The sequence below is a fragment of the Lepisosteus oculatus genome, chromosome 2 (genome assembly GCF_040954835.1).
Source record: "Lepisosteus oculatus isolate fLepOcu1 chromosome 2, fLepOcu1.hap2, whole genome shotgun sequence".
NCBI lineage: Eukaryota > Metazoa > Chordata > Actinopteri > Semionotiformes > Lepisosteidae > Lepisosteus > Lepisosteus oculatus.
Genome location: NC_090697.1, coordinates 50,759,036 through 50,780,380, shown reverse-complemented (window position 1 = coordinate 50,780,380; position 21,345 = coordinate 50,759,036). Strand labels below are relative to the sequence as shown.

The window sequence follows — 21,345 nt, the reverse complement described above, 5'->3', positions numbered from 1 at the left end:
TTGTGACAATATTCACTCTCCTTTGATTCTTTCTGAAGGTACTGTTCTGTGTAGCTGGTTTTACATTTTCTCTTAAGTCTCTGTTTACTTTAAGTGCCTGAAGTATTCCCATGGCTGACCACTCTCAATGTATTTCAGAATTCTGAACATTTCCTTAAAATAACCAGTAAAGGAGTGAATTATGCTTTTTAAACCATATGTATGGTGTGCAGGAGGCATGTGGCTTGATGGTTACTGCTGCTACCTCACACACTGGGGTCCTGAGCTTCATTCTGGACTGTGGTACCTTCTGTGTGGAGTTTGCATGCTCTCTGCTTTAAATGTGGATTTCTGTCAGGTGCTCAAGTTTCCTTGAACCTTCTGAACAGATGCTGGATGATTGCTGTCTCTGACTTCTCCCTGTGTGCTTGTGTGTCCAGAAAGGAAATGGCCAGAATTAGTCCCACTCGGGTCCTGTTCTGCATTACATCTTGTCAACGTGAAATTTACAGACATTTAATGTCTGGATGGTATGCATGTAAGACAAGGAATTAAAACAGTCACTCAGTGTTTACGTTTGTGTGTTACTATGAGTAATTTGGATGAATTTTGAGAATTAAATGTACGTGTTATTTTTTATTTCGAAATTAAACATCCTTATTTATAAAGGTTTACTATGTGTTTTTTTCGTCAGCGTGCCCTCGCTGGTTGTGCAACCTTGCTTTTAAGTAATTCTTCCACACCATCGGAGGGCGATCTTTCACAAAATGTTATATTCTACAGCCGTAGGTCTCCTCTTCATTTTCCTGTGCACCTTTGCTATAGATGTAAGGAAAAAGGAATTCTCCAGAGAACCGAGTTCATTCAGAAGAAAGGAGCAAGTTAGGTGCTGAAAGGACCAGAAAGGTGGCATTTAAGTATGATGAGCGCTGAACCTGTTGTTATCGTGTCTGCTTCTAGGACACCTATAGGTATGTAGCATAGCTTACAACCCCTTGACATTAACGCTTTCATTTTTCTTTACGTTCTGTTTTATCCTTATTTTATTCCAATTGTATTTTAAAATACTGCTTCATTTTATAACTGCAATATATACAAATTAAATGAACTAATTTAATCAACTAGTGCCCGTCGTGTTTTAGCTAAGCAGTTATTTCTGTACGTAATGCCAAATCAGAAATGAAATTCCATAGTCTGTGGGTACATGCATTAATTAATAAGCGTAATTATTCTTTTTGATTTAATAGTTGGCAAGCTGACCTGAATTCACCCAGCACCCTTTACAGAAGTTAGGTGTTGCTGTGGCGGAGCAGCTCATTGGGCAATGATGTGCTGCCCAGTGATTTGACGCAGAGATTGGCTGAAAGGCAATAGAACCATGAGACACTGATTCTTTGCAATTGGCTGCTGTGTTTGTGCTGGGGTGACAGTTCCGCTTATGATCACATCAGTTGTTTTAGTCAGTATTGTTAAAGGGAAAGACAATCGATGTTTGTGTCACGGTGCTTGTCTGTTAAAATATTGTTAAAGGGAAAAGAATATCGCGGGAATTTTACTACTCTTCCTAAAACGAATGCGAAGAAATACGATACATGAACATTCATTTTGGCAGATGACGTTTTACAAAATTTAACTTTACTGTTAGACTTTTAAGTTTCAAGCCTGAAGTTTTGTAATAAAATGCTTAACAGTTTAAACGTCAAAAATAAGTTTTAGCTTAGAGGGATGGAACCAAGTGGCAATGCAGTAGTTTAGTAGTTTAAAAGGTGTTATTTAAACTCCTTATTATGGAAATTCAAGAAATATATTCACAGACGTTTAGAATTAACTTCATCTCCCCAGCATAGATATGTAAATGGATGTGCAGTCACAATTTCTCAGCCCCCATCCTCCCATTAAAATGAAACTTATTTATCTTCCTACAGGCTTTCTCTGAAAAGCTTTGTTTTTGGTGTGTTATCAGGATCTTTCAATGGAGCTCTGTCCACTGTGCCCCTGCATGAACTTGGCTCTGTTGTCATCAGAGAGGTCTTGAGAAGAGCTAGTGTGAAACCAGAGGAGGTGTCTGAAGTCATCATGGGACATGTGTTAACAGCAGGTAAAGGTTTATATGGGCTCGTATATCCCTGTAAGTGATTTGTAATTGCTTGTCATTCCATGAGGCTTGAAGAAGTCAGTTTATATCGCCAAAAGTCCAGTTTGCTTTCTCAGTCTTTTTCTTCAGTATCTATTTCTAAAGGGCTATAAGTTGTTACTCACTAACACCTTAAAAACAGTGATGTTTTCTTCTTTAAATACCATTCAGTGTTTAATAGTGCATGTCTGAAAAAGCTACTTTTGCTGTGGCATTCTGCAAGTGTTTCCTCCACATCTTCCCTGAGGGACAGGCACACTAATGCTGACCTTAAAATGAATGAACAGTTGTGTTCTGTGGGTTTACGGACTGGAGATAGTGCTGATTGACAGGAGAAGTGGGCTAGTGGGTTATTGTGACTGCTGCCCGCCAGGTCATGGGCAGAATCCTGCTCGCCAGGCCAGCGTGGGAGCTGGAATCCCTTACCCTGTGCCTGCCTGGAGCTGCCAGATGGTGTGTGGCTCTGGCCTGAAAGCCGTGTGCTTGGGAGCCCAGTCACTCCGCACTGGAGAGTCCACAGTCGTTGTAGCAGGAGGAATGGAGAGCATGAGCAGGGTAAGTCCGGGTGGAACAAGCTGGGTGTTTGCCGGTGACAGTAGTGACAAAAATGTGGATGCTTTAAAATGTGTTGTAAAAGTGTTTGCAGGTGATTGAATTATGCGTCGGAGAATGATTTGTTTGAAAAAGTCTCTACAGACGGTCGACTTGCCACTAGACTTGCATTGGACAAACCATTTTGAAGGACAGCCTCAACATGGTCTGCTCCCATGAAATAGCCTGTAAAACTTTTACAAGTAAAAGTTTTATGTGTTGGCAAATCTGGTGTCCTGCAGACCTTTTGTGGTCTTAGTTATCAGGACAAGAGAAACTTGGAGATCTAAAGAAGGCTAAGAGCTTTATGGACTGTGTGGCTCACCTTCCCCACCATTGTGAATTTGCACAACTCGCATCACCTCTGTGCCTCAGGAGGAATGCTTAGGAAATTGATCATTCCCTCTGCTGTCTCATTCTCAAACAATTTAAAATAATCCTTATCTCCTGAAACGCTGTTGTCCTAAGCACTTCATTAGTGATGTTTGTTTTTGCTGTGCTGGACTCTGCCATAAAAAAACAATTTCCCTGGGGGAATAATAAAGCTTGAATCGATCTGAGATCGTGTTGCTTTAGCATTGCATTCCATGTTCTTTAGACGCCTCACACGGTGCACATGCGCGCTGGAATTAAAATGGGAGATGCTTGTCTGCAAGACTCGGTCATCTCTGATGGCTTGACTGATGCATTTCACAACTATCACATGGGCATAACAGGTAAAGACTACAGAATATGTTTATTTAATGCAGCTCTACAGGGTTTTGAAAAATGCAATCATCTGTTTATTTCTCTTACTGAATATCCCGCCATTACCATATATTGATAATTATGACGTTCAAAACAGATCTGTCATTGTACACTTTCTACTGAGAGTAAAGTAACATAATTATGTATTCATTTGCTTGATATACCAACATGTACGTGCTGTTGGTCGATCCTATGAAAAGCTGAAAACGTTGCCAAGCAGTGGAATGTGAGCCGTGAAGCCCAGGACCAGTTTGCTGTCACGTCTCAAAACCGAACAGAAGCTGCTCAGAAAGCAGGCTATTTCGACAAGGAGATTGTGCCGGTCACTGTGTCGTCAAGGAAAGGTGACGTTTGAGTTTATCTCTCTATGTACCTCTGGACTTTTCACCTTCATGAGTTTTGATTTAAATGAATCTTGGCATGACAATGACAACTGCTCCTAACTGGATCTGAATAGTATAGGGATCATGCGAAGCTGTTGATTATTATAGTGGAAAAGAAATAGGTCTACAGAGAGAAACAGTAGAGGAATTCTGGTTTTGTGAGGAGTCTTGTGGCCATTGTGTCATCAGTGAGTACAAACCTCAAAATAATAATATACATATACAAATATCTGTGTGGTTTAATATTCAAAACCACACTGATATTTCACTAGTTAGAATTGTTTATGATTTTATCATAAAGCTTAAACAGTTAAATAGAATATATATTTTTACATACAAAGTGTTATTAGTGACACAATGAATGTGTTTTCTCCAGTACCTATTACTTGTTTAATGCCTGTTAGTAGACTTCTGATGCCTCTCATTATATTTTGCATGTAATTCTTTAGATTCTGTAGGTATTTTTCTTCTATATCTTTTCCATTTCTCCATATACCATAACAATTCACAATATATTATAAACCATAGCACAGTTCTGTTATCATAACTAGTCTTTTTAAATGCAATCAGTTTTTGTGAATTAAATGGAAGATATTACTTCATCATTAAGATGATGTGTTCCCTGAATGTGTGGTCGTCTCTTTCTAGGCCCAGTTGAAGTGAAATCAGACGAGTTTCCTCGTCATGGAAGTAATTTGGGTGCAATGTCTAAACTGAAGCCCTGTTTCCTAAAAGACAGCACAGGCACCGTGACTCCAGCTAACGCCTCAGGTTGGTGTGTTAACTCTGTGAAAAGGAAATATGAAAATAGACCAATACAACATCTGAGAGTTCAATGGACATAACATTGAGATTGTTCAGGTGGAACAGATTTTCTGACTTGTTGAAAACTCAAAGACAGTTATAAAATTGCATACAATACCCATTCACACAGTAAATTAGGGACAGTATAATAATTTCATTTTGCTTTCAAACAGTGCCAGTGGAATAATCTGAATACAATTTTAAAACCTGTCAGTACACATATGAATCTTAGAAAGTTTACAAACAAGTGGAAGTCATTCAGCCCACCTAATCTGTTTGGTTAGTTGTTAATTGTTAAAAGGATCTCATCCAATTGTTTCCTGAAAGAAGTCAGTGTCAGCTCAACGGCATGGCTGGGTAGCTTGTGCCATATTCCCACAACCCCCAAACAAACCCATATTGGTAAATATAAGCCTCTTTTTAGTGAAATTTTGTTTGTGTTTACGAAGCATGTTGCATTGTATCTGTGGTTACGACCTGTCACAGTTATTCTGTGGGAGCTGCTTTGGTTTAGGAGATATTGATAACTGAGGTTTAGTTAATAGTTTATAGCATTTCAGAGATTTCTGCTATTCCTTCAGAAGATCATTGGTTCATAAACAGGGGTTGCACACACGGATTTCTGCAGCTCAGTATTGCATGGTGTTGTGATGGAGCTTGCATGTTCCTACAAGCATGTGAATGCAAGGCATTTTTCACAGCTGCTCCAGTTCACCACTTAAAGAATACAAGTTGGTTGATTGAGTTGTTTCTTTCTGGGGAGGGTGTAAAGTAGTTACTAATTGGGGGCCCAATACATGCGCTACTAGCAATGTGAGTGTGGAGCTATAGAACTAAATATGCACAACAGGCCAAATGGCTCCCTTTCGTAGATAGATCTATTGATCACGTGAGGGCAGTGCAACAGGAGCTTAACACAGTCAACACAGCAACAGTGTAACGAAATGATACAATAATACCACAATACAATACATACAATACGATCACGAAGCCTGTTTGATGTTCACATACCATCCGAAGATACGATTTCTAAATATGTGGAACTTAATAACTTAAAAAGAATTGGGGATAAGATTGTTTCATTAGAGAGGGCCTTGATACTGTGAATATACTCTGTAGTATACATTTTATCAAGTCCCCCAAGGACACTGCTAGTGTGTTCCTAGCCATCAGCCTAATAAAAACCCTTAAATCAGCAGCCTAGAATTCTAATGATATGGTCAGTGCTGTTTGATTTTAACTCAAAATTCAGATTTCTTGGAGATCATACTCATCAAGGGTCGCACAGTTCACTTCCCAGGCTGTTGTCTGCATGTTGTTTGTACGCTTACATGTGGGTTTCCACCGGGTACTCTCTTTTCCTCCCACGGTCCAAAAACTTTTGTAAAACTCGGCCCTGGTATGTGTGCGTTTGTGTCTGTTTGTGCCCTGCGATGAGCTGGTATCCTGACTGCTGTATATCCTGCCTTGGCGCCTGTAGCTTGCCGGGATAGGCTCCCCCTATACGGGATAAGCTCATTAAAAATATATGAATGTTACTCTTGAAGTATACCACCTTGATGAAAACCCTTCTGTTTAGTTCACGGTTCTGTTTGTATTGTTTAGAGTGAACACTGCTTACTTAGTTTTATGTATTTTAATTTTTGTTCTTGTAAATGTTCGCTCACAGGTATAAATGATGGGGCTGCAGCTACTGTTCTGATGACCAAATCTGAGGCTGAGAGAAGAGGTTTGAAGCCGATGGCTTTGATTACTTCCTGGGCTCAAGTTGGTTTAGATCCAGCAGTTATGGGCACTGGGCCTATTCTAGCAATAAAGAAAGCCGTGAGTCTCCTATTTTCTTTTCTTACATACAAATAAATACTGCTAAGAATGATATGAAACATCTTTTTAATTTGAACAAAGTTTCATTATTCCATGTGACACATTCAAGGCTGCAGTGCAGTAGCAAGTAGCAAGTAGCAAGATAGGTGTCAGAGAAACCTGATAAAAAGCAGTGTCCTTTATTTCTCTTGAAACACAGTCTCTTCCAAAACTTTTGTGTTTTTCCAAAAACTCACTAAATCAAAATGTTCCAGGATCCACAGAACGAATGTATGGCTGGACACCACCTACAGACCAATATTAGAAGCCTTTTTCCTGGTTTTAACTGCCACATGACCAGTTGTCTTCCTCCATTCAGTCAGATGAATGAGGATGGAAGGTCTTGGGGGTGCGATTCTGACAAAAACTACTAGGGGAGACTAACTAGCCCCCCTTTTCCATCTGAATGGTGTTATCAAGAGGAGGGACTCAACAGTGTTTAATGTATGGTCTTGTTGTTGGATGAGAAAGGAGAGAGAAGAATTGTCAACATACATTTGCAAACAAGTGGAACATGCAGTACCCTTTCTAGACTAGAAAGTGACATGAAGCCAGACTGCCTCATTCTCTGTACAGCACTACAAACCAAATGCTTTTTCTCTTCACTGCATCCCAGAGATTGAGGCACCTTGTCCGCATTACGCTAAGTTACTCAAGGGAGCAACAGCATTGGGGTCTAATGAGATCCAAACTCCCACAGTTTTTTTTTATTTCCTTTGATCTCTATAAAATGCGCAATAACTCAACACATTGCTTTCTCAGGTGGAGAATGCAGGATGGCAGCTGGACCAAGTGGATCTGTTTGAAATCAATGAAGCTTTTGCTGCCCAATCTATCGCTGTCACAAAGGAACTTGGCCTGGACCCAGATAAGGTAGACTTGATTATTTAATACAAACCTGAACTTTAACCTCAAACTGTTCCTTTACAGCGCCCATGCTGACTGCAGCCATCTGCTATAAGGTCTGCTGAGCATTGTCAGAAAATTTTAAGTAACGGATGTGAAATCGCATTTTTGGTATTAAAATCCTGTGCCTTTTTTAACATTTGACATTTAGATGATAATTATTTTAATGAGTAAAAAGAAACGTTGCATCTGTGTAGAAGACATACATTCATATACTCAGTTAACAATAGGAAAAATTGTCTGCTATTTAGTGGGTGCTGTTTCAAAAAGTAGTTCTTTACAATGACATTTTCCACTGCCCACCTGATGAGCTGATCCCGTTGCTCTACTGTTGAAGTAACATCATGTTGTCTTGAGGTTCTGGAGATTTGTAGTTAGATTCTTTTGTATGTGAGTTACGTTTTTGTACGGAATTAGGTTTCATAGATGTGGGCGTTTTGGGTTTACTGTCACAATAAACCTGTGTCAGAGCTCAAAATTTAGCTCCTGTCTTATTTTGTTTTTAAGATGCATGTTCTGTTTCAAAATGAGATTATTGGGTGCATCTACAGGTAAAGGCACTTTGTCAGAGAGCAGGTTAACCTCTGTTGTCCAGATGACACCAGTTCCAGTCTGGGCTATTTTATTAGCTACTGTATATGTTGCCAGAAAACCAATTACCTGAGCACTGACAGTATTAGATGGGCTTCAGTTGGCCAGTATCTTCTTGCCTTGCTGTATATCAAGAATCGTATGCCTTGCAGAGTGCCTGTGCATGCTCTGCGTTGTCAACAAAAAGCTACGTCACTCTTCTAATAGATGATAACTACGTGATGTGCATTGCGAGAAAGGAAAACTGGCCCTGACCGTGCATGTTTCAGAGGAAAGAGCACACAGCCTCATCCCCTCTGTGGTATTATTATAGGGGTTATATTAATAAACCCGAGTTATTTCACAACTGGATATTCCTGATTGAGGAGGTATGAAACAAATAACTTATTTGATATTTGGAAAAATGAATAAAAGATTATATATAGAAATCTGTTGTATATGTGTGAATAGATAATCTGGCTAAATTTATTCCTGTATTGACATTTTCTGCCCAAAGTGATTAAAATCTTCCATATAAATTTCATCTTAACAAATTAATGGAACATACATTTAAGATTTTTATCCCAAATAAGTCTATGATGTAAATATTTTTGGGGAGTCTAGTCTAGAAACAGTTCCTAAATTCTTTAATTTGTCTCACTTCTGCTAGACTAGTATTTGAAAGCTGAAACGTCATTGTAGTGTTGTCCATGCTCAGTGTTTGCCATTTCCTCTCTAGGTCAATGTCCAAGGTGGTGCCATCGCTCTCGGCCACCCTCTGGGAATGTCTGGCTGTCGGATCTTGGTCACTCTCCTCTATGCTCTTGAACGCACAGGGGGAAGGCGAGGAGTTGCTGCCTTGTGCATTGGAGGTGGCATGGGAATAGCAATGTGTGTTGAAAGGATGTGAATTTAGAGTAGCCTACATGAATGTGAAAATTAGAAAGGAAAAACAGGTGAATTGTAGAATTACAACACTCAATACTGTAACTGTCATTCCTTAAAATTATTTTGCCATATAATGGCATTAATTTTTTAAATTAAAATACTAGTGCTACTGTATATCTGAAACCAAAACCAATGGTTCTACTCGGGTATTCTCTTAAACTGCCAAGTATTCTTTGTAAGGTAGTTACTAGAACAGAATTCCCAGCCACATATTTGATGCCCCAACTCTAAGCAAGTACCTGCTAAACTACCAAATGAGCAAGGTGTGCAACATGGTCTCCGTTTGGTTGCAGTCTTATTTTGTCTTAACCATCAATAGCCAACTATTTCAAAGTTTCTCTTTTGGAAATCAGACTTCAGCCTCAGTATCTCATACAATTTGTCATGCCATGAAGCACATAGTTAAATTTGGTAAATAGTGCCAGTATGTTGCCATGCACGTGGTTGAAGAAATGAAAAAAGGTCACAGCTCCACACTCAAACCAACTGAATCACTCAGCCATGAAAACAGTCAGTATGCTTTGGCCACAACATGCTCTATATACACAAAGCAGCAATGCACACAAAAAACAGCTGGTCTGTGAAATATAATCAGATACACCAGTGTGATCAGTTTAAAAGGTGTTCAAAGAAGTCTGAATAATGTTTTCATTGTAAATGCAAAAAAAAACTTATTGTTGCTTAAACCTCTTACATAATTATGGGTGTATTATTACTAATGTCATGGTTATTTGTCTCTGTCTTTTAATGTAGAATACAGCACATTTGTATTTACTTCAAAAGGATCTTATTAAACAGCTATTTAAAATGGTTTATGAGCAGTGCAAATCTGTGGAAGCACCACAGGGTTAAAGCAAACTACTTGCATAAATGAAGTTTTGCCAAGACAGAACTGGGACACAGGATGGGCTAAATCAGGTGTAATGAGCTAGACCACACCTTGACAACAAGTGTCAGTGTGGATAGATCAAACAGCATTTCCCAGATTCATCATCACTCTTACTCTAGTTAAGCAGCACTACTGTAACATCAGCAAAACAAAGTACAAACATCTGCTTGGATGTTCAGGTACTCAATAAGAGGAACAGAATTAACTAATTTTTTTTTCAAGAAATTAGCAGCTATCTGCAGTTTTATTTAGACAACTTGTGATCATAACTTCCCCAATCTTTTATTACTGTAATTAAGTTATAACAAAACCTGTCTACTTTTGGTACTATTCACTTCATTCAAACTTTGTTACAAGTATTATATATTTTTGCCTAATTATAAAAAAAAGCCTTTTACGACCATTTAATAAAAATAAATTTAACATCAAGTTCAGGAAGTAGTCACCTCCCCAGCGTCTTTTAAGAAACTAACAAATGTGGTGTATTTTAGATTTTTTATTTAAATTCCAATATGTTACATTTACCAGGGCTACAAGCTACCTGGGCATGCTAAGAATTGTACAATCGTGTATGAAAAGTAACCACATTACAGTTAACACTTGTATAAATAATGGTAAGAACTGGACTAGTGCTCAAGATCCTCAGCCTTCCAGAGCTCCGGACTGGACCGCATCCCTGTAAGCCTGTCCCCCTTCTTTCTCCTCTGGGAAGAGTTTGATGAGGTCATCAATTCTAAGGATAGTAATTGCAGCCTCCGTCGCAAACTTCAGACTCTTGGTTTTTACCATGGTAGGTTCGTAGACGCCAGCTTGCTTATTGTCTCTGGGTTTGCCATTCACCAGATCCAGACCAATCCTGTCCAAACATAAAAGCACTATTGTATGAGCATCTTAAGGTGCTGTGACTGAAATATTTCAAAGCTGAACATGAGCTATTAAACACAATCCACTGAATTCTAAAACATTGAGCTAGCATAATTTTTTTTGTCGCATCAATTTTTATCAAATCAATTTTACAAATTCAACTCGATGTGAAAACGCAGTGCTCAGAAAACTTTTGACTGAGAAGTGTCTTAGATTTTAGATACAGTACGTGACATTGAGAAAAGTAAACACTTCTAACTTCAAAGCAGAGAGGATGTTTGCGAAGGTCTGGGGGGGGCTTGAGCAGAATACCAGTTATACCAGCTGCTCAGGTATAGAAATAACTTACAAGTCGGGGGTTATGAATAATTATTTCACTGATTGACTAAACAGCTCGGTCATTAATGATTTTTACCAGTTTCGTAACCCCCCCCCCCGTTTGTAACAAACTGGATTCCCAAAAAAAAGCCCCCAAAACCCATTTTACCTTCAAGTAGTAGTTCAAATTATGTCGGCACAAGCCCTTATGTTTTGAAACTCACCATTTCAGATTTTTGCGTTCTGGGTTGATCTGGGCCTCGTTGTGGAACGCACGCAGCTTAGCAACAAGGTCGGTGGAGTCCTGAGCCGCGTTAACTGCCAGGGTCTTGGGAATAACCAGCAGAGACCTGGCAAACTCAGCTATAGCCAGCTGCTCACGGGAGCCCTGTCACAACAATGTGAATGTTAATACGTGAAGGGGGGGAGGGGGGGGAACAGAACACTGACAAAAAAAAATGAAACCCCTCCTTGGATAAAGAAGATTTAGACTGTCCATCATGTTAAATCATCAACAAAAAAATCCCCTTTAAAATAATTATGAAACTAATTTTTGTTACCATGCTGGTAGCGTAGTTCTCCAGATAAATGGAGAGTGCAGCCTCTACAGCACCGCCTCCAGGGACCACAGACTTCGACTCCAGGACTCTCTTCACCACACACAGCGCATCATGCAGGGAGCGCTCCATCTCGTCACACATGAAGTCGTTGGCCCCACGCAGGATGATGGAAGCAGAGGTGCGAGCCTTGGTGCTGAACGGGTGGAAGAGGTTAATTTTGCATTGCACTTCAAAACAGGAAACCTAACATTTATGCAAATACAGATCACTTTATAAAATAATAAACTGAAGACCCTTCCCTCAGAAAAATTAAATTTCCTACAGACCAGGACAAGCACCTCATGGAGTGCATTTTCAGGTCATGACTAGTTAAACTCCCAACCCACACCAACAAAACACAAAACAACTTTATCATCCTTGACAATTAAAAATAATATACAAGTAGATATTTCCTTCTGTGGTTTCAATAAGGCTGTATGCTGGTAACTGAATCTTTACAGCAAATCCTGAGCAAGAGCTATTTATTTTGTTACATAAGTATTAAAAAGTCTTACTTCTTAATAAGAATCAGCTCATCATCACACACTCGTTCCTGAACAACCTCCTCAGCTTGTCCTAGCAAATTGCTTTCAAATGTCTCCTCTCCCTCAAGGTTGCACAGAGTGGAGCACATAGTAGCTGAAAAACACAGATGTGAATTATTTAATGGACTACTTAATTGCATACATAACACTTTCAATACAATTGAATTACAGATAGAATCACTGATAAAAATGGTTTTCCAAAGCAATTTAAGTGTGATCAGAATTATATCTCCACTAAATCACTAATATTACAATGGATTTTTTACAATGGACATACACAACCCTTTGGGTAAAGAAGTGTTTCCTGTTGTCGGTTTTACAATTACGAACCCCTTTCCAGTGATTCCCATTTTGTTTGGTTACAATTGTTACACATTTTAAAGTCAATATTTTAATCAAAACTTAAATGCACAATATGAAAACTGGTAAACAATGTGAGAAAAAGTCAAACATGAGCAGCATTTTCAAAACACACTGCAGAGGCTACATTCTGTGGATGGCCTAAAGACAGATCAAGAGGCATTTTGACAGCAAGACGGACAAACTACTAGGACCCCAACCTTCACATTATAACAAGGCAGGAGCACATTTGCAGACACGAAATAGAATAACCTATGAATCAACATGCACACATCCCAACTGTCTTAGCTGGATTCTACACATGTCTGAGGTCAGCCTCACCTCCTGTTGCTTTGGCAATGCGCTTGAGGTCCCTCTTCAGAACCCTGCGCACGGCCATGGCCCCCACATCAACAAAGTACTTCAGGCACATGTCATCAATGCCCCCAGTGGTCAGGATGACATTGGCCCCTGCTGCCAGGATCTTCTGGATCCTCTCTTTGGTGATATCAGACTCCCTGCGACAGAACGAGATTTCTCACTGCCCTTTGAACCAGCAGCATTACAGCCAGATAGAAACATGACCCAGTCATTATTCTGGATGAGCGGCAGAGAACACAAGGTGCTCAGAAAGCTGGGTGTATCACAGGTCTGACCAGAAGAGTTGTATTAACAGGTAAAAACAAGAGTAAGTGGCAAGCACCCGTAGAGACCACCAGACTTACATTACCATCCAATAGCTAATATACATCAAAATGGTTAATCACAAGCCGATTCTAGTATTTTCCCAGAATCTCTCTCTAGCCACACCGACAAGAAGATAATAAGACCAATACTTTCAAGAAAAAAAAACCCATGTTTTAGGTACATGTGCAGCCCACAGAGCAAACAAAAACACAGGAGTGTTTTTAGGAGAAGAACTTCAGGCTGGCCTTGCTGTATCCCACGCGTATAACCACTCACACTACTTCAAGTGTGGGAGCAATAAAAATGGGATCTGGGAGAGGACCACACAACTGCAAAAGCTGCTTCGGCATTCTAGTTATAGTATTCTGCTAATTGTTTTTAGCTATAGAAACACGCAGATGCAATGATTAAGATCAATTTTTGGTGCTCAACCTTGCCGAGACCATTTTATATCTTTTCCCAACATTTTCTGTGCAAGATTTATAGAATATTATCAGTCCTTCACTCTCACATACTGATACTGTTTTGAACTTTAAAGAAAAACAATCAATTACACAGTTACTGTGTTAAAGGTTTTTAAGCTTTATAGGTATTTCATTCTACAATAGCACAGCATGTCTATTACTAGCACAGATTAAACATCATATTTATTGTAACTCAGCAGTGTGCATTATATTACCTTCATTTTGTTTTCCACAACAAATTGGGATCATATTGGCACACTCTACTGTGTTTTTTGTGTTTAATTTGTCTTCTGCCAATTAGGATGCTTGAAATGAAACAGGCTTGTATAAAGTGGCTGGGGTACTTTTAACACTCGTAACTCATTGACATATCAAGAAAGGGTTGCATAGACCTTTTCCTAACATTGTAAAGCAGAGTTCACCATTAACAGGAAACGCGAGGTGGATTTAGACCACTGTGAGACAGGTTAGTTTTATCCTACTAATGATGTGTTGTTGCAATAGTAATCCTGCAGGAAGGAGAAGAACCACAGGTTCAGACATTTAACATATATGCTGGACTGAGGAGCAAATGGTGCAAAGCTCCCATCTGTAGGAAAGTCTCTAAATATGAATCCCCCTAAAAGGTCTTTATTCAGCACTTTTCAGCAAAAGAAAAGTTGAAGTCAATTTGAACCAAATAACCCATGAAAGCACTTTTCTAATTTTATTGAATAACTTGATTTCAAGTTTTTTTCAAACCAGGAGTATTTCTAAATGGTGCATATCAGTTTTAAAAAAACCTAAGTGTACTTAAAATAATGGCTGTTTGACAAATAAATACACAATAAATAAATTGTGTACTGATAAAACACACATCTCTAAGAAGAAAGTCAACATACCTCTGTCTAATCTGGTCAAGTTTCTCAGGGTCGTTGATAACTACTTGGACACCTAGCTTCATTTTAGTCTTCTGCAGGCTAAAATCCAGGCAAGCAATCTTAGCATTTACCATCCGCTTTACCATTCCTGAGGAAAAATGAAAATGGATCAAAGCACATCCATTGACTTGCAAGCTACTTCTACACAGTCAATACTATTGTCAGACCTCTGTGTTCATGGGCAAGGCATTATACCAACATTCTGTAACATTACACAAAGGGAATTTTTCAAAATTCTATTTTTTCCAAAGTATTCCCAAAACACATCTACATTAATCTCTTCATATGCTGCAAAACATGTTTCAGGTCCCAGATTTAGGACTGCAATGAGTTAAACAGAAGTGTCCAGTTTGAGCAGTAGTTGTGCACCAACTTCAGGATGCTGCTCGACTGTTCAAACTGAGGATGCTCTATCCCACGCGTATAACTACATACACCACTTGCACGGTGTAGCAGCAAAAAAAAATGGGAAAGCAAGAGTTTTAAAAGCAAAACACCTGCACACACCTTGTGATCCCACAGTGCAGTTCAGTGCATATCCGTTTACAAGGAAACTCTCCTTCTGGCTGCGTCCATGTGCCTTTAGCACATTGACAGAGTTGATTGGGTAGCGAGCCTGACCTTTCCCATCAACAAATTTAACTGCAAGGGCAGCATCCACCACAATGTTGGCAAAGAAGTCTGCATCACTGAGCAGCATCTGTCAAGGTTTTGTTAACGCCAGATGCAGTACGGTAAAGCAACACAGCAGTCCTTGCTTTATTACCTACTAGGCTGAGACCATTACAAAAACTGTCTAACCATTTTATATAAACCACTTTATAAATCTGCCCTAAAGGTCCTAGCTATAAAAAACTTAACAGCATCTGTAAGTTACCAGATTTCAATATTTGCCTCAGTACAACTTTTAAAGACATTTTTGAGATATTTTTATGAGTGACAACTTAGAAAAAGGATACACTCCAATGATCTTGGAGGACATTGAGGTTTTAGCTGCATTGACAAGACACTCTCTCCCAAGATCATCAGTACTAATAGTCAGATTTTCACTGATGTATCGAACAGCTTCTCTGTAGAGACAAAAATAAAAAAGTGAGATGGAAATCATTAACTTCCAAACATTGCCAACTCACGACAACATAAAATACTACCAATAGATAGCATGCTTCATTTTCTTCTGCATCTCAAACTGGAAAACTTTTTTTAAAAAATGTTTTTCTTTATATACTTACTTGCAAGCCAGGCGATATCCACTAATTATAGATGTGGGGTGAATTTTTTGTTTAACAAGTTCATCCGCACTCTTCAGCAACTCTGCAGCAATAATCACCTACATACAAAAAACAATGACAATTGTCTACAATTACTTTCACTTGGGGTCATGCAAACTGAAGTCTGATTTCTTCCAGGAAAAGCCCTCACATGGTATCAAAATGTATTGCCACTTCATATAGGAGAGATGGATATTGCCAACCTCTCCTTCAGACTGTGACAGTGTTGCTCTCTCCCATTAGCATAGCCAGTCATTCTTGGTGCACCGAATGAATGGTACTAAAATGGGAATAATGATTATAAAAGCCACTTTTAAACTGTTTTACCAGTTCTAATAGTATGTGTTATAAATAATTCACGCCAACATAATACATTTCAATATAGTATAAAATTCTCTAGATGCACCTGATAAGAATTAACTCACCACTGAAGTCGTCCCATCCCCTACTTCTTTGTCCTGCAAGTCAGCTAGTTCACACAGGACCTTGGCAGCTGGGTGCTCGACCTCAAGAAGCTGCAGAATTGTTGCTCCGTCATTGGTGATGGTCACATCCTATTGACAGAATAAGAGACAGGTCTGGGTAGTAGTGATCACGGTTGCAGTCTTTAAATCTAGAAACACAAACCTTGTTTTTCTTTTAGCATGCTAAATTTGAAAAGACTCAACTGTCATATACACACAGAATCCTTTGCATTATTTTAAACTAGACACTCACAACCTATTCACAATTAAAAACAACCTGTAACTGTCCCTCCCACAGATTTTCAGCAACACAAAAAGATGGTACTTGTCTCTTCAGCAAATCAACAGTGACAATTATTTTAATTAACAAGAGACACTAAGCTACTAAATTCAAATTGAAATTGAGAAATACATGAAAACCTCCCTCTCTGTTTAGATTTGTTCAGGTGAAGAAGTGCACAATCCCTGCCGTATTCTTAAGGCCTTTTAGCAAGTCAATATAAAAAGGATTTATGGACAGCCAGGCTTCTTTAAGAGGAGTAGTTCAGTCTACAATGAAGTTTTTTAAATTGAATACGTGTCTTAAAGAAGGCCAGGGCTACAGGTTCATTTTGAATACACAGCCGCTACAGATCTGAATGTGAAAAGCAAAGACATAAGTAAATACTCACGCCAATGTCATCCACTAACATTTTATCAAGACCGACTGGACCAAGGGAACTCTTGACGATGTTGGCGATAGAGGCTGCTGCCATGACTGAAAGAAAAAAAAGGCCATTAAAGGGGCACTCTGCCGTTATTTTTCCTTTAAAGGAAGTTATCATCTGTATATGTGAAGCAAGTGGAGATTCGTTGTTTTAAGCAAACATCTCCTGAACAAGAAAAGCATCCTTCAAATACTATGTATCCTTTCACTTACAGATCTCGATAAAAACGTTTTATGGTATTTAGTGTTCTGTCACTTCATACAGGAAAGCTAGGAAATGCTGCCAGACTTTCCTTCAGACCATGACTGGAATTCTCTCTCCCATCAGCATAGCCAGTCATTCTACCTGATCTGAATGACTGAGACTAAAATGGGAAAACGTATTGAGCAGTGATAATATACAATCGGACAAATACAAGACCTGACAGGTTTTCGAAACAGGGTGTGCGTTTCGCACTCGCATAAAACGATTAAAAATAGCTCAATGAGCAAATCTATGGTCAATTAAATAGCAATCGGAAAATTACAAGAGAACGCAAAATAACCGTGGAAATAAAAGCGATGAGGAAGTAATACATCCGAAATGAACCTTGTTTTTTTCCCCAGTGGAAGTGAATTTGTTTCCAAGCGAGAATGCGTGTCCAAGAGTTACAAGAGACACTGACACCATTTTGTACCAAAACGGCACAAGTACATGAACAGACATAATCCAGGAAAAAAAAACTAGCTACTAAAATAACTGCATCAGAATGCTTCAACGGCTTCCCTACATATGTCGGCGAGATACAAACCTATCTTTAAAAACTTGAATTGCAAAATACAATGACAAGACCGACTGTTAAGATGGCTAGCTTAGTAACAAAGGAGAACTGCAGCAGGCTGGGTTGGGTCAGTGACCAGCAAATTCTGAAGCTGATCATCTAAAAGCGATCTTCATTAACAAAGCATCACCGTACTGCTAAAATGTCGTTATCAATCGGCACATTCTGTAGCTGGACAAGTAAACTTTATTTATACCGTTAAAAGTTAAGCGAAGAACGGGGAAGATATGACACACGTGCGTCAGACCGGTAACTGCAAGCAGACCAGCTTAGCTGCTCACCACGTTTAATTTATTTTAGATTAGATGTCCCTTCATGCCGTGTGAAACAGTATGCTATAATAGATTATCGGTAAGAAACAACGCATCTCACCATTTTGAGTGCGGACTGACTCGCCAGTTGTTCTCTGGCCGAGCACATTGAGAGGCCCCTCTAAAACCGACATCTTCACGCGCCGCAGCCACACACCGAAGGGAGTCAACCAGCATGCCGGGTAACAGCCGCAGCGCACAGCACTATGGGAAGATCAGGAACGGGGTGGAAGTTTCGAGATGCATCCGTACAAAACCCAAATATAAATATTCTGTTCAATTTAGAAATACATGGAAATATTTATACTTTATGTAGAAAAATATATAAGCATACATCTGATTTTTCAATTAAATATTACAATTATAGGAAATGAAATCAAACGGTATTGCCTTCCTTTTCACTAACGTACTACGTTTCCCACAATGCATGTACATGTATTTCCACCATTGAGGAACAGTGAGTGTTCGGCAGCGCCTTATGGTGGGAATATTAGTGTGGTGCGGAAATGGCTGAATTAATGAAAATGCACAAAACACTTATTTGCTTTTACTGATCTAATATGGGATTTTTTAAAAAAAAGTATACTATCAAGATTAATGTTGTACGTATAACTATGCCTATATTATCTTTTTATAGCTTTCTAAGAATGTTTCTAAAGTGTAAATCGCCTTGGATGAAGTTATCTAATACAAATTGCAGAAAATAGTATTTCTTATGTATTTGAAAATTGGAATGAAAATGCTACTTTATGCGTTTTCGTATAGAACTAGTGCAGTGTACAGGACAATGTTATGCAGAATTCAGTGCAGTGTCCTTGTTACTTTATCATCCCAGATGGGAAATGTGCTTTGCAGGCAGGTAAGGACAACACATTATGTAAGACATTTAACACACACATCTATGGTGAGAAAGAAAAAATAAAGTAAATGTACAGTCAGATGTCCAAACTGAGCAGGTTGATAGCTGTGGGAAATAAAGACAACTTAGTTCTATTGCCCTTGAGCCTGGGCAGTCTAAATCAAAGTCAAGATGGAAGAGGATGAAATTCACTTTGCAAGATGTGGTCATGACAGTCAGTGATTATATTGGCCTTCTGCACTATTCTGCACTGTTTGATTTAGATGTCTGAAAGCTTTAGTTATTTTGCAACAATGATTTTGCTGGCTACTTTAACAATCCTACTCAGTCCAGTCTGTTTTCATTACATATATTAAGATTACCAAACCAGGCTATCACAGTGAATGTTAGGACAGATTCAATGAAAGTTCTGTAGAATAAAGTCATTGTTCAAGTACACACATTAAAAGAATGGAGTTTTCTTTGGAAGAGCAATTGCTGTTGGGCCTTCTCATATCTTGCTTCTTGAGGTGATGCAGTAGCTCTATGGCTAAGGCTCTGTGCCTATAGCTGGAAGGTTTCTTTTCGTATCCCGTGGCTGGCAGAGGAATCCTACTCTGTTGTGTCCCTGAGCAAGCTGGAGCAGCTGCTCCAGGGGTGCCATATAAATGGCTGACCTGGTGCTCTGACCCCAAGCTTCTCTCTTCTCTCTGTGGGTCTTATGGAGAGCAAGTTGGGGTATGCGAAAAGACAAATTCCTAATACAAGAAATTGTATATGGCCAATAAAGTGATCTTATTTGGTGTCTGTGTTTTCCTCAAAGGTAAGTTTGGCATCAACAACAGGCCGAGATTTTTTAACTTGACAATTTCTTGCTCCTCAATGACTGTTGGGTGGTTGCTTTCTATAATCAATGATCATACAATTAATCATATGATCATAATATTTTTTGACATATCAAGCTGAAGGAAGGAGATGTGACAACATTCAACAAAATAATACACTACAGGCCCATGACCTGTGTCTGTGCCTTGGAGGACACTAACTATGACAGAGTCATCAGCAAACTTGATGATGTGTCTGTCCTGTCACAAACCACACTCCAGCGTGCACCTCTCGGCGAACACACCTGCACTGTTGTTAGCAATTAGCACTGCGCTCACCCTGTTTCCTCATTTAAACCCATTCACTCCACTCACTGTTGAGATTGTCCTAGCCCTTTTCTTGTGCGGATTCTTTCTTAACTGATTTCTGGATAACCCGATCCTGCCCTGCCTCCGACCTCGACTCACTCTCTGCCTCGCGTCTTTCAGATTTGGATACCTCGCTGCCTCGACATCTGGATACCCGACCCTGCTCTGCCTCTGACCTCGACTCCGTCTCTGCCTCGCGTCTTTCGGATTTGGATACCTCGCTGCCTCGACGTCTGGATACCCGACCCTGCTCTGCCTCTGACCCCGACTCCGTCTCTGCCTCGCGTCTTTCGGATTTAGATACCTCGCTGCCTCGACCTCTGGATACCCGACCTAGCCTGCCTACCCCGACCTTGAACACTGCCTTTCGCTCCCAGGATTTCTGACACGTTCTCTCTCAGCACTGCATAGGTTCCAATCACCTTTATCACTAGTCCTTACCGATCCTTGTCCTCAACAGGGCTTCTACTGCTGTCTATATATAGAATGTACTGTATAGGATGGGGGACAGTACACAGCCCTGAGGAGACCCAGTGGAAAAACAAAGCTTCTCTGACATAAGACCATTCACCCTCACTCTTTGTGATCTGCTGGTCAAAAAGACTAGGATATAGCCTACAATAATCAAGATTAAAATGAGGGCGTTATCTCTCCATTTATAAGTGTGGTTGAATGGTGTTAAATGGCTGATGAGTAATCTGTAAATCAAAGCCAGGCATGTGTCTTCGGACATTCTAGATGTGAATATAACAAATTCAGTAATGTGAAGCAAGCATATCCAACTCCTTTTTTGGCCCTGTAGGCAAAATGCATGGCATCCAATAGGTGCTCTACTTAATAGATAACGTCTTTTAACACATTTCTCAAATTATTTCATAGCTAAAGAGGTCAAGGTGGTAGCAGTGAACTTCTCTTTATGGTCCATGATTATGCCCCTAAAGTCATGTTTGTCAAATCTAAGGTAAAAATGATTTAGTATATCAGTTCCCCAGTGCTGTTTTCTTCAGAGACATTCGCTGTACAATACCTCCATCACTGGCAGCAGCCCTGGCACAAAATTAACATTCTGTGGCCCAATCTAGTTAGATCTCAGAAGCTAAGCAAATGTCAGCGCTGGGATGGGAGACGTCCGTACAGAAAAAACAGTTCTTGGTATTGGTGAATAAGTAGGTTTTACTCTTCCTTTTTGAC

At 39.5% G+C, this 21,345-nt stretch overlaps 2 protein-coding genes and 2 non-coding genes across 4 annotated transcripts; 1 reads left to right on the top strand and 3 right to left on the bottom strand.

Annotated features, from left to right (window-relative positions):
- The first annotated feature begins 799 nt into the window (after nt 1-799).
- On the top strand, nt 800-9,736 carry acat2 (acetyl-CoA acetyltransferase 2). Its single transcript, XM_006625817.3, has 9 exons — nt 800-950; nt 1,943-2,077; nt 2,487-2,668; nt 3,303-3,420; nt 3,652-3,795; nt 4,483-4,605; nt 6,308-6,462; nt 7,264-7,374; nt 8,717-9,736. The coding sequence occupies exons 1-9, from the start codon at nt 899-901 to the stop codon at nt 8,885-8,887; spliced, it is 1,191 nt and encodes a 396-aa protein (XP_006625880.1). The 5' UTR covers nt 800-898; the 3' UTR covers nt 8,888-9,736.
- A 559-nt stretch (nt 9,737-10,295) lies between these two features.
- tcp1 (t-complex 1) lies at nt 10,296-18,317 on the bottom strand. Its single transcript, XM_006625818.3, has 12 exons — nt 18,185-18,317; nt 16,957-17,042; nt 16,247-16,375; nt 15,783-15,880; nt 15,510-15,620; nt 15,058-15,239; nt 14,512-14,638; nt 12,822-12,997; nt 12,111-12,234; nt 11,557-11,749; nt 11,221-11,384; nt 10,296-10,670 (listed from the first exon to the last, which is right to left on the bottom strand). The coding sequence occupies exons 1-12, from the start codon at nt 18,255-18,257 to the stop codon at nt 10,457-10,459; spliced, it is 1,677 nt and encodes a 558-aa protein (XP_006625881.1). The 5' UTR covers nt 18,258-18,317; the 3' UTR covers nt 10,296-10,456.
- LOC138226812 (small nucleolar RNA SNORA29) lies at nt 15,978-16,114 on the bottom strand. Its single transcript, XR_011184711.1, has one exon. It is a non-coding gene; the product is annotated as a small nucleolar RNA SNORA29 (small nucleolar RNA).
- On the bottom strand, nt 17,230-17,369 carry LOC138226823 (small nucleolar RNA SNORA29). Its single transcript, XR_011184712.1, has one exon. It is a non-coding gene; the product is annotated as a small nucleolar RNA SNORA29 (small nucleolar RNA).
- Nucleotides 18,318-21,345: the final 3,028 nt, after the last annotated feature.

Excerpts from the sequence above, each read along its gene's own strand:
- acat2 (XM_006625817.3), top strand. The coding sequence starts at position 899 with ATGATGAGCGCTGAACCTGTTGTTATCGTGTCTGCTTCTAGGACACCT. Across the intron at positions 3,796-4,482 it reads CACTGTGTCGTCAAGGAAAG|GCCCAGTTGAAGTGAAATCA; the intron begins GTGACGTTTGAG and ends GTCTCTTTCTAG. Across the intron at positions 7,375-8,716 it reads TTGGCCTGGACCCAGATAAG|GTCAATGTCCAAGGTGGTGC; the intron begins GTAGACTTGATT and ends TTTCCTCTCTAG.
- tcp1 (XM_006625818.3), bottom strand. The coding sequence starts at position 18,257 with ATGTCGGTTTTAGAGGGGCCTCTCAATGTGCTCGGCCAGAGAACAACT. Across the intron at positions 12,235-12,821 it reads CATTGCCAAAGCAACAGGAG|CTACTATGTGCTCCACTCTG; the intron begins GTGAGGCTGACC and ends TGTGTTTTTCAG. Across the intron at positions 11,750-12,110 it reads GAGCTGATTCTTATTAAGAA|CACCAAGGCTCGCACCTCTG; the intron begins GTAAGACTTTTT and ends CCACCCGTTCAG.